This window comes from Pipistrellus kuhlii, unplaced genomic scaffold, assembly GCF_014108245.1.
Source record: "Pipistrellus kuhlii isolate mPipKuh1 unplaced genomic scaffold, mPipKuh1.p scaffold_m20_p_16, whole genome shotgun sequence".
NCBI lineage: Eukaryota > Metazoa > Chordata > Mammalia > Chiroptera > Vespertilionidae > Pipistrellus > Pipistrellus kuhlii.
This window is the reverse complement of record NW_023425471.1, coordinates 16,660,774-16,675,520: the sequence shown is the minus strand read 5'-3', so window position 1 is coordinate 16,675,520 and position 14,747 is coordinate 16,660,774. Positions and strand designations below refer to the sequence as shown.

At 35.4% G+C, this 14,747-nt stretch overlaps 1 protein-coding gene across 4 annotated transcripts in view; it reads left to right on the top strand.

The window, feature by feature from the left end:
* Positions 1–14,747, top strand: part of DMD (dystrophin) — a 1,962,662-nt gene that overhangs the window by 798,333 nt on the left and 1,149,582 nt on the right. For all 4 annotated transcript variants that reach the window (XM_045582357.1, XM_045582356.1, XM_045582355.1 and 1 more), the window contains one exon: positions 1,945–2,092. In XM_045582357.1, the coding sequence (XP_045438313.1) occupies positions 1,945–2,092 (148 nt within the window). The remainder of the gene's footprint in view (positions 1–1,944; positions 2,093–14,747) is intronic.

The following is a 14,747-nucleotide window of genomic DNA, read 5'->3' as shown; positions in this document are numbered from 1 at the left end:
GTGCAGTTAGGGGCAATTGGGTCATCAGAGGAGCAGTTAGGCATCAATCAGGCTGTCAGGCAGAAGCGGTTAGGGGCAATTAGGCAGGAAGGTGGGTGAGCAATTGGGAGCCAGCAGTCCTGGATTGTGAGAGGGATGTGTGACTCCCCATTTAGGCCCAATTCCGACAGGGTCCCAGATTGGAAAGGGTGCAGGCTAGGCTGAGGGTCACCACCCCCCATGCATGAATTTTGTGCACCAGGCCTCTAGTAAAGTATAAAGATAAGAACAAATCCTGCAAGTCTGTCTCTGTATTGTTTAATTTGTATGATGAGAATTCATCCTGAAAAAAGAGGAAATACCAGCAAAGACCATGTAAGGCAGTGAAAAGCACCATTAAAACCACAGAGATCTGATAGAATCTCCTCTCTACAATTTATACCTATTTACTTTTTGGCAAGTTACTCACTCTCTTATTTTTCTCCAGGGGAAGTAGGAATAATAATTGTTATGTTGTATGTGGTATTGTAGAGTCAGTGAAATTGTATATGTAAAAGCATGGAGCCCATTGTCTGACTCATAATAACTGTTTAATACCTGTGACTTCCATTCCCTTCCCGGTAAACAATAAGGAGTTCTGGCATGACTTAAGTTGTAAAATAATTTCAAGTTCCTAAATGGATGTAAAGAACTGAGAAGATATTGAAAGCTATAATCCATTGCATCTCAAGAGTAACACTCAGAGAACTTTGACAGACTACTGTCCTCCAAGGCAGCCCTACAACTAGGATATGCAGAGTGCCTTTTGGGTTAGTGCTAGCAAATATTTGTTTGGACAGGCCTTGGGTAATCCAGTAGATCTGTGTTTCCCAAACTTTTGACATATGTATACCCTTTCTATAATTTTCGTAATGCTGAGTACCCCTCATACTCATGAGAACATAGAATTAGGTGCAGCTAAGCACGGTGCAGTGCATATCCCCACCAAACTCTTCCCATACCCCTGGGAGTACACGTACCACACTTTGGGAAACACTGCGTAGATCATAAACCCCATAAGACTTTCAAACTTTGTAGATTTTTTCATCTTGATTGTGTATTAAAATCACGTGGGTGCTTTTAAAAATACCTGAGTGCTCCAAATATACTGATTTAATTGGTCTTTAGGGGGACCAGGATTCAGTGCTTTATTGTTATTGTTTTTCCAATACCCAGGTGATTCTTATGTGCAACTATTTTAAGGTAAATGTAAAGGTGGACTTACATAATTTCCTTAAGAATTCCAACTTAAAATGTTAGTGGATCCAATAAAAATAATGATAAAGGGAGATAGCAGTGATATTGAAAGTGATAGACTTTATGAGATCATTTGATTTTGATGCATTTGAAATTGAATAGCTTCAAAATACTTAATTTATTAGATGCTAATATATTTTTAAATTCCTAAAATTAAAAAATAAGTATGCTCACAGGGAAGAAAATGTTAACACTCCATAATAATTGTCTTTACCTTTGTTTCAATCAAGAAGTGTATTCAATTTTAACAGAAGAAATGAACAAAATAAGTTGATGTACAAAATACAACTAGAGGCATGGATACATGGAACAAGACAAATGTTAAGAGGGGAGTAGGTTGGGGGAGACTGGAAGAAAGAAGTTGAAGGTATGAGCTAAAGAACATATATGCATAGCCCATGGACACAGACAAAAGTGTGATGAGGGCCAGAGGAGGGAAAGAGGAGGGTGTTGAGTGGAAGGAGCAAAGGCAGATAAAATGGAGGACATCTGCAATAATGACAACAACAACAACAAAACAACCCCCCCCCCAAAAAAAAGCTTTTTATTTTCATTCATCCTTTCTATTTAATATTACTCTTACCAGTATAATTAAATGTGCATTCTATGTTCATATAGTTTGTTTTATATAATCCATTCTCTTTCTTGATCCATGTTTTTTACCTCTAGGCATTTTGACAGATCTGTTGAAAAATGGCGACGGTTTCATTATGATATGAAGGTATTTAATCAATGGCTAACAGACGCTGAACAGTTTCTCAAAAGGACACAAACTCCTGAGAATTGGGAGCATGCCAAATATAAATGGTATCTTAAGGTAAGACTTTGTGATTTTTTTTTATTCAAACTGTTTGTCGTCATTGTGGTATCACAGCTGCTTAATTTGTTTAAGTTTAGTTTCTGATTGGTGATGGAAATTTATAATTCCTGACTTTTGTTGTCATCACTACACATAGGAGAACATCATTATAATGATGATGTTAGGAGACTGTGCTGTGGATTTTTGTGGATAAGAGGAAAGTTAGCTTAAATATAACTGGTTTATCTGATGAAAGTGTAATTGAATCTATGATACCAAGGAGCATCTTCAGGCAGGGTGTCCTATAGCTTTAGGGCAGTGTGTGTTTTTGTTTATTTTATGTTGGATCCTGTCCAGAAGAAGAACTTGTTGTATACTTAGCAATAATGTAGTTGCTAGAAATATCCATCATGATAAAATTACAGGTCTGTTTCCCTAGGGACAATTTGTAGTAATGTAGCAATATTTCCATATATTCTATTGACAAAATGCTTTCTGAGATAGTCCAGAGGCCAAAACAATGCAGTTACCGTAATTGAAGGTACTTATTGATTTTTTTATGGTTTATGTTAATGGAAAGGCAACATGTGGATTGCAAGTAGTGTACCATTTAATTTCAACTTCTGTGTCTTTTGAGTATGTAGATAAAGATAAATTGGATTGTGGAGGTTATAATTTAGGTTATAAAATATATAGTTTGAGTATAAGAAATATTGTGTTTATTATACCACATCTTAAGTATTTTTGCAATTTTTTAAACTCAAATTGTTCATGTAGAAGTGTTCAGTCAAGTAGATTTGAATTGTGGCCAATGTTTAATGCCAGAAAATGCTGATCAAGACAGATGAAAGAAAAAAAGAAGGCAATTTATTAAACAGTTCTGATGTTTCAAAATACTGGATTCATAAAAGCAATATCATATTCAACTTTACAATTCTCAATTCTCAAAGAATTTTGCATAACAAACATGCATTTTGATACTAAGAAAGTAAGCATTTATATACTTATGTATACGTAAATTATGTAAATATAGAAAATGAATAATTTAAAAATATTGTATAATTATGTGTATGTCAACAAAACTTATATACACATAGCATTGGCATTGGAGCTAGAAAAATTTTATTGTTTTTCCAATCTGCCATCATGCAGAATATAAGTTTTTTAATAACATTAAAATACATTTTGAGCTAGTATAACATCACTAGGTCTCTGACTTAAAGGCAACAATATTAAGTGAAATATAAGGTTTTCTTGGGGAGATTATAAATCTCTTGCCATTTCCAAAGATATATGACACAAATTAGTTACATTTTTTATTGTTTTATTATAAAATAATATATACTCATTATGAGGAAAATAAAACAATTTAGAAGTGTATTCTATACTTCCATTCTACTCTAGAGAGGGTGATTGTTTTGATAGGGATTTTGATACATATTTCTGATTGGCATCCTTGGGAAGCCCACGCTGACATGGAGATTAGCATACAGAAGGTTTATTAGGGAATGCTTTTGGGAATTGAACAGTTGTTTTATGAGGTTCCTTGGCATTGTTTTCTTCATGCTTCCTATTCTTTAGGACTGTTAAGCTTCTTGGATCTGTGGGTTTAGCATTTTCATCAAACTTATAAATTTTAAGGCATTGTTTTTAAAAATATGTTTCTGTCCTTCCTTTTCAGGGACTCTGATTACACACATTAGGCTGTTTAATCTGTCCCACTACTAACTGGTGTTCTGTACTTTTTATTTTCAGTATTTTAAAATAATTCATTTCACATATCTTGTATTGTAAAATTATTAAATCTCTTTTTTTCAGTATCTAATCTGTGGTTAATCAAATCTAGTGCATATTTTTAACCTCAGATGTTGTTTTGCATGAGTCAACACATTATTGAAGTGTGATTTAGGATTTTTTCACCTTCCATGTCTCTATTCAATGTGTCAATCTTTCCTCTACCTTCTTGAAAATATGAAATACAGTTATAATAACTGTTATAATGTTCTTGTCTGGTACTTTTAGTATCCATATCTATTTTGGGTCTATTTCAATTGCATTTTCTCCTCATTATGCTTGTTATTTTCTAGCTTCTTTGTATAACTGGTAAATTTTTTTCTCATTTGATTTTGATTTTTAAAAATGTTAGTGCATTTATTGGGGTGACATGGCTTAATGGGTCATCCTATCCATGATTAATAAAATTATCCTCTAATAGAATCTAATTGTGATGGCCACATACACATAAAATGCCCCTTAATTTTATTTCTAAAGTATACATCAGATGTCTCCATGACATCTGGGGACATACCCATTGTGAAAAGGCACCAGGTCTCACCTTATAGGTACTTTCATCTCATTGGTTTACTTCATCATCATCAAACTGTAAATATTAAGCTTTTGTTCACATACAGCACTTTTATTTTTCTTTTTTAATCTTTATTGAATATATCGGGGTGGTAATGGTTAATAAAATTATATAGGTTCATGTGTACAATTCTACAATACATCATATGTATATTGTATTATGTGTTCACCATCCAAAGTCAAGTCTTCTTACATCACCATTTTTCCCCTTTCCTCTCTTATACTTCCCCCACCCCACTTTCCCTTTGGTAATCATCAAGCTGTTATCTTTGTCTACAAGTTTATGGGTGATTTCTTGCTTAATCTATTCACCCTTTTCATCCAAACTCCCAACTCCCTCCCACTTCCCTGACAGTAGTCGGTATGTTCTCTGTATCTGTGAGTCTTTTTCCATTTGGTTGTTTATTTATTTTATACATTAAGTTCCACATATAAGTGAAATTACATGGTGCTTGACTGGCTTATTTCGCTTAGCATAATATTCTCCAGGTCTCTCCATGCCATCTCAAAGGAAACAAGATCCTTCATTTTTTATGGCTGCATAATATCCCATTGTATAAATGTGCCACTGCTTCTTTATCCACTCATCTACTGATGGGCCCTTGCACTGCTTCCAAATCTTGGCTATTGTGAATAACACTCCAAGTAACACAGGGGTGCATATATTCTTTAGAATAAGTGTTTTTGCATTTCTTTGGATATATTCCCCAAAGTGGACTTGCTGGCACCATAAGGAAGTTCCATTTTTAATTTTTTGAAGAAACTCCATACTGCTTTCCATAATGGCACAAATCTGCATTCCCACCAACAATGCATGGGGGTTCACTTTTGTCCTCAACTTCAATAACACTTGTTTATGGATTTATTGGTGGTAGCCATTTTGACACTTGTGAGGTGATATCTCATTGTGCTTTGATTTGCATCTCTCTTAATATTAGTGTGGTTGAGCATCTTTTCATATGTCTACTGGTGTTCTGTATGTCCTCTTTGGAGAAGTATCTATTCAAGTCATTTGCCAAATTTTTAATTGGGTTGTTTATTTTGGGGGGCTGAGTTGTGTAAGTTCTTTATAAGTTTTGGATATTAAACCCTTATCAGATGTGTCAATGGCAGACATGTTCTCCCATGCAGTGGGTTGCCTTATATGATCTTATTGATGGTTTTCTTTGTGGTGCAAAACATTTTAGCTTAATGTACTCCAATTAGTTTATTTTTCTTTTGCTCTCCTTGCCTGAGTATATATATCAGAAACAATATTGCTATAATAAATGTCCAAGAGTTTACTGCCTATGTTTTCTTCTAGGATTTTTATGGTTTCAAGTCTGACATTTAAGTCTTTATCCATTTTGAGTTTATTCTTGTGTATGGTGTAAGGTGGTCTAGTATCCTTTTCTTGCATGTATATGTGCAGTTTCCATAAAATTAATTGACCATAAAATCAGGGGTTTATTTCTTTGATTTCTGTTCTGTACTGTTGTTATTGATATGTGTTTTTTTTTATTTTATGATATTACCATGCTGCTTTGGTTACTATAGACTTTTAGTATAGCCTTATATCAAGTAGTGTGATTCCTACAACATTGTTCTTCTTTGTCAATGTTTCTGTGGCTATTTTGGGTCTTCAGTGGTTCCATATACATTCTTGGAGTATTTATTCTAATTACTTGAAAAAATGTATCTTTTTTAAAGAAACATTGTAATATATATATATATATATATATATATATATATATATATATATATATCTACTATCTAAGAAAAGAGTAATATACAAATTGTACCTCCGCTACACCCACTAGACACACCCACCAGCCAATCATGAGTGAATATGCAAATTAACCCAACCAAGATGGCTGAGCCAGCAGGAAGCTTGGGTTTCCCTGGTAATGGAGGAAGGCAAGCTTTCCACACAACCCTGGCTAGCCTAGGCCTCCACTCAAGGCTATAAAGTTCAATTATAGAGGATAAATAAATCCTAACAAAACTGGTGGCAGCCACGGAGCTGGAAAGAGCAGGAGGCTTGAGTTGCCCCTGGCAATGGAGGAAGCCAAGCTTTCTGCCTGTCCCAGTGGGCCCAGATCTCCAATCAAGGCTACGAAGTTTAAATTATAGAAGACAAATAAATCCCAACAAAAATGGCTATGGCCACATAGCAAGCAGGAGGCTTGGATCCACTACAGGCTACAAAATTTTAATTATAAAGGATAAATAAATCCCAGATACCAGGGCCTCCACTTGGGTCGCCTAGATGTGTGGCTGGCCTGCAAACCACCACAGGCCCCTCACCCAGGCCACCCTATGCCCCAAGGGAACCCCCACTCTGATTCAGGAAACCCTTCAGGGCAAACCAGCTGGCCACCACCCATGCTCCAGGCCTCTATCCTAGGGGTGTCGAACTCAATCAGAGAAGGGGCCAAAATCTAAAATCCAGCCTAAATTGCGGGCCGAATGGTTTACTGAACAGTCATAAACTGTCATTGTGATGGAAACGCAGCAGAGTGCAGTGATGACAGCGCAGTGCGGGCCACATTGCAAGGCCTGGCGGGACGGATTTGGCCCGCGGGCCTTGTGTTTGACACATGTGCTCTATCCCATCTAATAAAAGAGTAATATGCAGATTGGCCATCACTCCAACACACAAGATGGCTGCCCCCTGTGGTCAAAGATCCTGCCCCCATGTGGATACAAGATGGCCACCACAAATAGCCAGCAGGGGAGGGCAGATGGGAGGGACCAGTTCTGTAAGGGAGGGTACTTGTGGGCGATCAGGCCGGCAAAGGAGGGAAGTTGGGGGCAACTGGGCCTGCAGGGAAGGGCCATGGGGGGGCAGGCCTGCAGGGAAGGGCAGTTAGGGGTGACCAGGCCTAGAGGGAAGGGCAGTTAGCTGCAAACATGCTGGTAGAGGAACTGTTAGGCATCAATCAGGCTGGCAGGGGAGTGGGTAGGGGGTGATCAGGCTGGCAGGCAGGCGAGCAATTGAGAGCCAGCAGTCCTGGATTGCAAGAGGGATGTCCTACTGATGTTTTAGGCCAGATTCAGGTAGAATAAATGGACAGTTGGACAGCTCTCAAGGGGTCCCAGATTGGAGAGGGTGCAGGCTGGGCTGAGGGACACCCCCCCCCCATGCACACATTTTGTGCACTGGCCCTCTGGAATATATATATATATATATATATATATATATATATATATATATATATATATATATATATATGGAAGGGGCAAGGTGGCCTGGAGGAGGGGACGCAGGCGGTTGGCCAGCTGGCCCTTCTCCCTGGTCGAACTCTTGGTGGAGGAAACAATTTGCACATTAGTCTTTTATTATTTAGGATTATTAGCAAAGGTATCATGTTTATATATGAGATAGCATTTTTAAAATATCCATGTTTGAGCTTTACTATATATATTTCTATGAACTCCATTTTATCTTTTTAGTTTAAAAATAACATTTTACTATCCTTTATTTTATTATCATTCAAAATAAAGTGATTGTGAATATCATAAAGATGGTCTAGTTCCATGAAGCTCAATTATTTTTTCTCTGTCCCAAGGGTGTGATAAAATTAAATATACCAATTTATATTTTTCAAGCTATTCAAAAAAATAGCACCACCATGGAGAAAGAACCTCTTTTAAAATGCCACGTTTTTACATGAGAAAATATCAATCACATTATATGCCACTAAAATTGATTTGCTAATAGTCATTCAAGTATTTATGCAACTCCTTTTATGTTAATTTAACCACCAAAAATTGTTTGCATATGCAACGTTTTATCACCCACAAAAATATTTACATGCCACATTAGGCTCTAATGGAAGTTAAAAAGATTGACTAACAGGTTAGTAGCCACATTCATAAAGTATGGGTTCAGCTCCTTTACCTCAATATCTACAGAATCTTGGGAAAGCATCTTAAGTCTCCCCATGTCTCTGCTTTCTCTTTTCTTATATAGGAATAAAAATAATACATGCATAAAACATTTAGAACCACATTTTCCACAAAATAATTACTCATTAAATGTAAGATATTATAACTAATCACACTGCTTAAATGATTAGCTTGTATCCATACAAACAAAAAAAAAATATTCACTGAATTACTATTCCCAAACATCTCAAATGCAGATTGAACAACATAGAAGTTTCATTAAACCTTATTTTTATGAATTATGACATTGTATAATGTATAGCTCCTGGAATAGAAATTGAGGAAAATTCCAATTCAGCAAAACACATCATCCTCAGATAATTGACACTCCTGCCTACTCATTTTAGACCTAACAAGAAGAAATGCTAATGGGTGTTTTTGAAAGGAAAGCTGAGCACCATGAAGAAAAGTTATGAAAATAATGTTAACTCATACAATGACAGAGTGAATAGCTTTCAAGTACCTTGAGAAAAAACAGAAAAGTGCGTATCATAACATGCCCTAATGTTTAGCTTTACATGTTCTTCTAGACTAGAAAGAAATGTTTTAAAATATGGATTCTTTTTAACGGGGTTCAAAATTCTTGATATAACAGTAGAAATGATTTTAAAAAAAGCCACTACTAATATGAGCATTTAAAAGAGTGAAATATTCTTGCTATTAATGGAAGAGAAGCCTGTTTATAGGATAATGCTGTGGGTGAACTACGTTAAAAATTAAAAACTTTTCTAAAGAAATTCCACTTGCTGTCAACTTTAAGAAATTCCATTTGATATTAACCTTAAGAAATCAACGAAGTGAGATTGTTAGATGAAACTATTTAGGCTTTCAATCAATGAATGTTAAACAAACAAAGGGAGTGAAGTAGCAATGTGTTATCTTGACAGGAGTTATCTTCTGTTTTTAGGCAAAATATCTTCTTAATGTTAAATTAGTTTTCTGTTTTATATTTCCATATTACTGTATTTTATTTCTCTATAATACATGTTATATGGTGGATACATATTATATTTACATATTATATTTTATATATTACTGAAATTAATTTAAAGCTGTTTACTTGTACCATAATAATAAACCTAATTCATTGTGATTGAGTATACTTAAGTCAAGATGGATTAATTATGCCATATTGTAATGTTCAAATTGATTATCAAATCTCCAAAAGTTTGTAGTTTAATTTTGTTGTAGTTAAGCAAATTACACTTTTTCTCTTCTCAAATTGGACACTTGAATGGAGAATGGAAAATTGCATGTAAACCATGTAGTTATAGCATGAGAACATGAGAACATTGCTGTAATCTCTCAGATGATGAAATAAATGGAAATAAAGGACACTGGTGTCTTGGAGTTGGGGAGAAGGCAAAGAAAGGAGAGTTTAAGGCTGTCAAATACAATTTTAACTTCTCTTCAGCTCTGCCTTACCTTGGCTATTTGTGATGAATGAAAATTACAAAAAATTTTGTATAGGACCTAAATCTTACAAGTTTAGATTCAGGGAGCACATTTTTGGAGTTGGGTAACTTGTGGCCAGACATTTGAGAAAAGTGAGTTCATGGAAAGGATCTCTTCCTCCTGGAAACACCTATGGTTTTCAATTCTTCTCAACCTGCTTTCTGAGCTTGCAGCCCAGAAAACCTTCAAGTAGCAGGTGTCATCATTGAAAAACCACTGGCTTGCCCAGAAATAAAGAGTGCTGGATAGATGTATGTAAGTCATGGGCACTATATGCTACCCAAAGTAACTTTTTTGTGTTTTGATTTGGGTATATGTCAATGCCTTATAGATAATCTCCTTCAAATAACTCCATAGGAGATTATTGACTTGGAGTTAATATTGATCAAACCTAAGGCCATCTAGAAAAATGCATATGGTGTAAAATACCAAATAGCATACAAATATGTTTTCGTTAGAGTCAATTTTTACAGTGCTAATTTCACCAGCTGGCTGGTGAGTTTGAAGGCTTCTTAATGGTCATACTGCTGGTATTCAAATGTTAATAGAAACTTTGATGGGAAAATCACTTGAGTAAAAATTTCTGCCATCTGTTGTCCTTCATTGGGACCCCGGTGTTAAGAATAATGTGTGCTATTGCTGGCCCTTTATATTTCCCCAGCAGTAATAAAATTTCATAAGATTTCATTTGGTGGTCACAAAGCTATCCTGGTTTTATAACTAGAGAACATTCACTCACATAAGGGAATAGGCAGGACAATTTACTGCTAACAGAATTTGTCTCCAGTCACTTGCTTTAGGATTGCAGCAATGTATAAATATGAGAATACATCTTAAAATGAGTTTTTCAATGTTATTAACTGGTAGTGACACGAGAATTCAATCTCTTAATACATTTAAACAGTTGGGCACTTCATTCTTTTGTAAATATTGTTAGTTTTTTATTGCTGCTTAGGAACTCCTCTACCACTTCTTTGTTCCTATATATCTTTTCAGAAGTAGTAAATAACAGATTTATTGGCAGTTTGGGCACAGTGCAGAAATTCAGAGAGGGGCTCTAAATTGTTTCCCATCAAATGTGTCTTTCATACACTAAATGTATTAAAATAATTGGATAATTCTAATAGCTTGTTCTTAAAGTTCTGTTGTACAACAGGACATGTTTAAGGAGAGACAGTTTGCCATGAATTATTGAAAAGAAGCAAGAACCAAAATGATAACTTACTGTAATAATCATATTAGTAAAGAATTGCTTTAGCCCTGCTGTTGTGGCTCAGTGTTTGAGCATCAGCTTATGTAACAGAAGGTAAAGGTTTGATTTCTAGTCAGGGCACATACCTGGTTATGGGCTTAATTCCCAGTAGAGGGTGTGTGGGAGGCAGTGGGTCAATAATTCTCTCTCATTGATGCCTCTCTCTCTCTCTCTCTCTCTCTCTCTCTCTCTCTCTCTCTCTCTCTCTCTCTCTCTCTCTCTCTCTTCCTTTCTTTCTGAAATCAATTAAAAAATAATTGCTTAAAATGTATGAAAACTATATCCCTAAGGGATTCTCATTCTTAGAGTAATAAATTATCAAGAGAGTAAGAATCTACAAAAAAAAAAAGCGCAAAGCATGCTAATTGCAAATTCCAAAGTGAAAACTGCTAACATCAGCATAAGAGCAACGTGAAGCATAAATTATTTAATGAAACATAAGATTAATGTTAATATAGGTAATTTTTATGAATTACAATATTGTGTAAAGAGGAAGTTTCAGCCACATTGATCTTGTTTCTTCTCACATACCTTTTACTATTTAATATTTGTTCCTACCATTAAAGCTGCTCTTCTCTTGGCCTGAAAGTTCTCCCCTACGCCTGTTCTTATCACTTGTATCTCAGCCCCCTTTCAGTATGTTTGTACAATTTTCTTTATTTATATACTTTAATACTTTTTATATATTCTTAAATTTATATACTTAAATATAAATAAAGACATATAAATATGTCTTTATTTATATTTATTTATATACAAGAGGCCACTTGTATGATATTCGTGCAAGAATAGGCCTTTCTTCCCCTGGAGCCATTACCTCCTCACTCCCAGGCCACTTTGAGCTGGCAAGTCCTTGCTTCTGTCTGGAGCAACATTCCAGTTGCTCCCTCAGATGCCGCCCTTCCCATCATAGCAGGCTTTACTTTACTCTGTGTCTGCATATGCAAATTAACCTCCATATCTTCTGGGTTAATTTGCATACTCACTCTAATTGGCTGTGGGCATAGCGGAGTGATGATTAGTTTGCATGTTTCTCTTTTATTAGGTAAGATGTCCATGCTCTAATGCTATATTTTTAGACATGCATTTTGTATTTTGTAACTCCTATCTTAAAGAAAGATCTCTCTCTCTCTCTCTCTCTCTCTCTCTCTCTCTCTCTCTCTCTCTCTCTTTTTCTCTCTCTCTCTTCACACACACACACACACACACACACACACACTCACAATCTTAATTCCCTTAAAAATGATCCAACTATATATTCTACATAATGCTGTAAAATACTGAAATTGTAATATTCTTTTGTATGTGTATTATCTATATTTACTACTAGAATGTCAACCTTCCAGGGACCTTGTCTTTCTTGGTTACCAACATATCCTTAATATTAACACAAAAGGTTTATGAACTCTTGCTTCAGAAGATAGCTTAATAATCTCTTGACATATAGAACATATAACCATTATAATGAATAGTTTAATAAATTAAGGAGTTATACTTTCATTGTATCATTTCTTTAGGCCAGTGGTCGGCAAACTCATTAGTCAACAGAACCAAATATCAACAGTACAACGATTGAAATTTCTTTTGAGGGCCAAATTTTTTAAACTTAAACTTCTTCTAACTCCCTTTCTTCAAAATAGACTCACCCAGGTGGTGGTATTTTGAGGAAAAGCCATACTCAAGGGGCCAAAGAGTTGCATGTGGCTTGCGATCCACAGTTTGCTGACCTCGGCTTTAGGCCAACAATCTCCAACTTATCATTTCTTATTTTTCTATTGCATATCATATCCAAGAAAGTATCCCTTTTATTGAGCTGCCATGTCCTCTTCATTGTACACAGTATTTGGAATTTTCTTATTTGCTAGCTTTATTCTCTTACCCTTGGAGTGTATTATAAATACCAGAATTTATTCAAAAAGCATTTAGTGTGAGTCTTCTGTGTGCAAGGCAGACACTTGGTTTGCTACTAGAGATAGAGTTTGAAAAGAACCCTTTTCTCTTAATGAACTTACATCCTCATAGTAGCACATAACAATATGTTAACACTCCATAAATGTCCTGGAGCCTGAAAGGGGAAATGGGAATGCTTTTGCTATAGCAGTTACTAGTGTCCTCTAATCCTTCTTGATGGTCCACCATTGCACCTCAAGTGGGGAAAAATAATTCTGGGAATGAAGAAATAGCAATATTGTGAAAGGCAGCATAAAGAAAGAACTCGCTATGAACAAGTCATGGAGAGAGTGAGAAAATGTTCTGACAGAAGTTGTCAATTCTGAAGGATGTTAAAATTGACAAATTATAGTATAAGAGGCCTGTTCACAGATGAGTTGGTTCAGGATGTATTATTCATCCAGCTGAAAGGAATTATTTAGTCAGAATGGTAAATCTCCCTACTATGTAACCAATTTATAGGTATAAACCAGAGACTGGGATTGTTTGCAAATGTCATCATTAACAAATTTTAAAATTCTTGCTCTTTTTTGAGGCACTAATTGACAGAAGTTCCTGAAAATGAATTTGTATTAAAGTTTTCTGATGAAAATTAATAAGGAGGAAAGATTCAGGGACATAGGTAACTAAAAAACAGTAGATCTATCTGATGTGAATGCATATCTATGTGGTGGCAATTTTCCACTTGAGACTTTATTGGTTTAATATTACTTTTTGTCAGTGGATAATATTAATATAATTTCATACTTCAGATTTTTGTCCCCTTCTTGTTCTAGATTTAGCCATTTTACTTAACAATAATCATTTTGAGGAAGATTTTAGAGGAACTGAAACAATAAAATTTAGGACTTCTTGTGGAACATTGAGCTTGTTATTATTAGGAGTAAATATATCACCTATGACATCCCTGGCAATTCAATGAAATGAATTTTAATATAATCCTGCATATTGATCCTATGAACATTAAATTCTTCAGAAGAGCAAACTAATGGGGCCAAATCCTACCAGCAACCTGTTTTTGTATTTAAAGGTGTTTGGGAACTCAAACACATTTATTTATAAATCCTCTATGTCAGCTCTTTTGCTACAAATGGTTACGACAAAGTTTACATGGCCTGTAAAGTGCCAAATCTTAACTATGTAGAAAAGATTTGTGAACTCTTGCTTCAGAAGATAGCTTAATAAAAAAATGACAATAAAAATCGCCTGACCAGTGATGCTCAGTGGTTGGCATCAACCTATGAATAAGGAGGTCATAGTTTGATTCCTTGTCAGGGTACATGCGGGGGTTGCAGGTTTGATCCCCAGTGTGGGGTGTGCAGGAGGTAGCCAATCAACGACTCTCTCATCATTGATGTTTCTATCTCTCCCTTTACCTTACTCTCTGAAATCAATAAAAATATATTAAAAAATGCAAGTGCCCTTTTACCCTCTCTGTAAATATTCCTTGTTACTTGATGTAACAGAGAAAATAGACTGGGTCCATGCTCATGAAACAAATGGAAAGTTATGTTAACCAAAAGAGGCAATCAAAATAGTCTTATTTGAGGCATTAAAAGACTCCATGTTATACACTTCAAAATAACTCAATGGAGTTATTTTGAAGTATATATAGCAACTGTTCTCTTTACTGACAGTACCACCATTTCCTCTAGAGTGCTTGAGCAATCTTAATGGAACAATAAATCACATATTTTGTCCCTAGGTGTTCTAAACATCTTT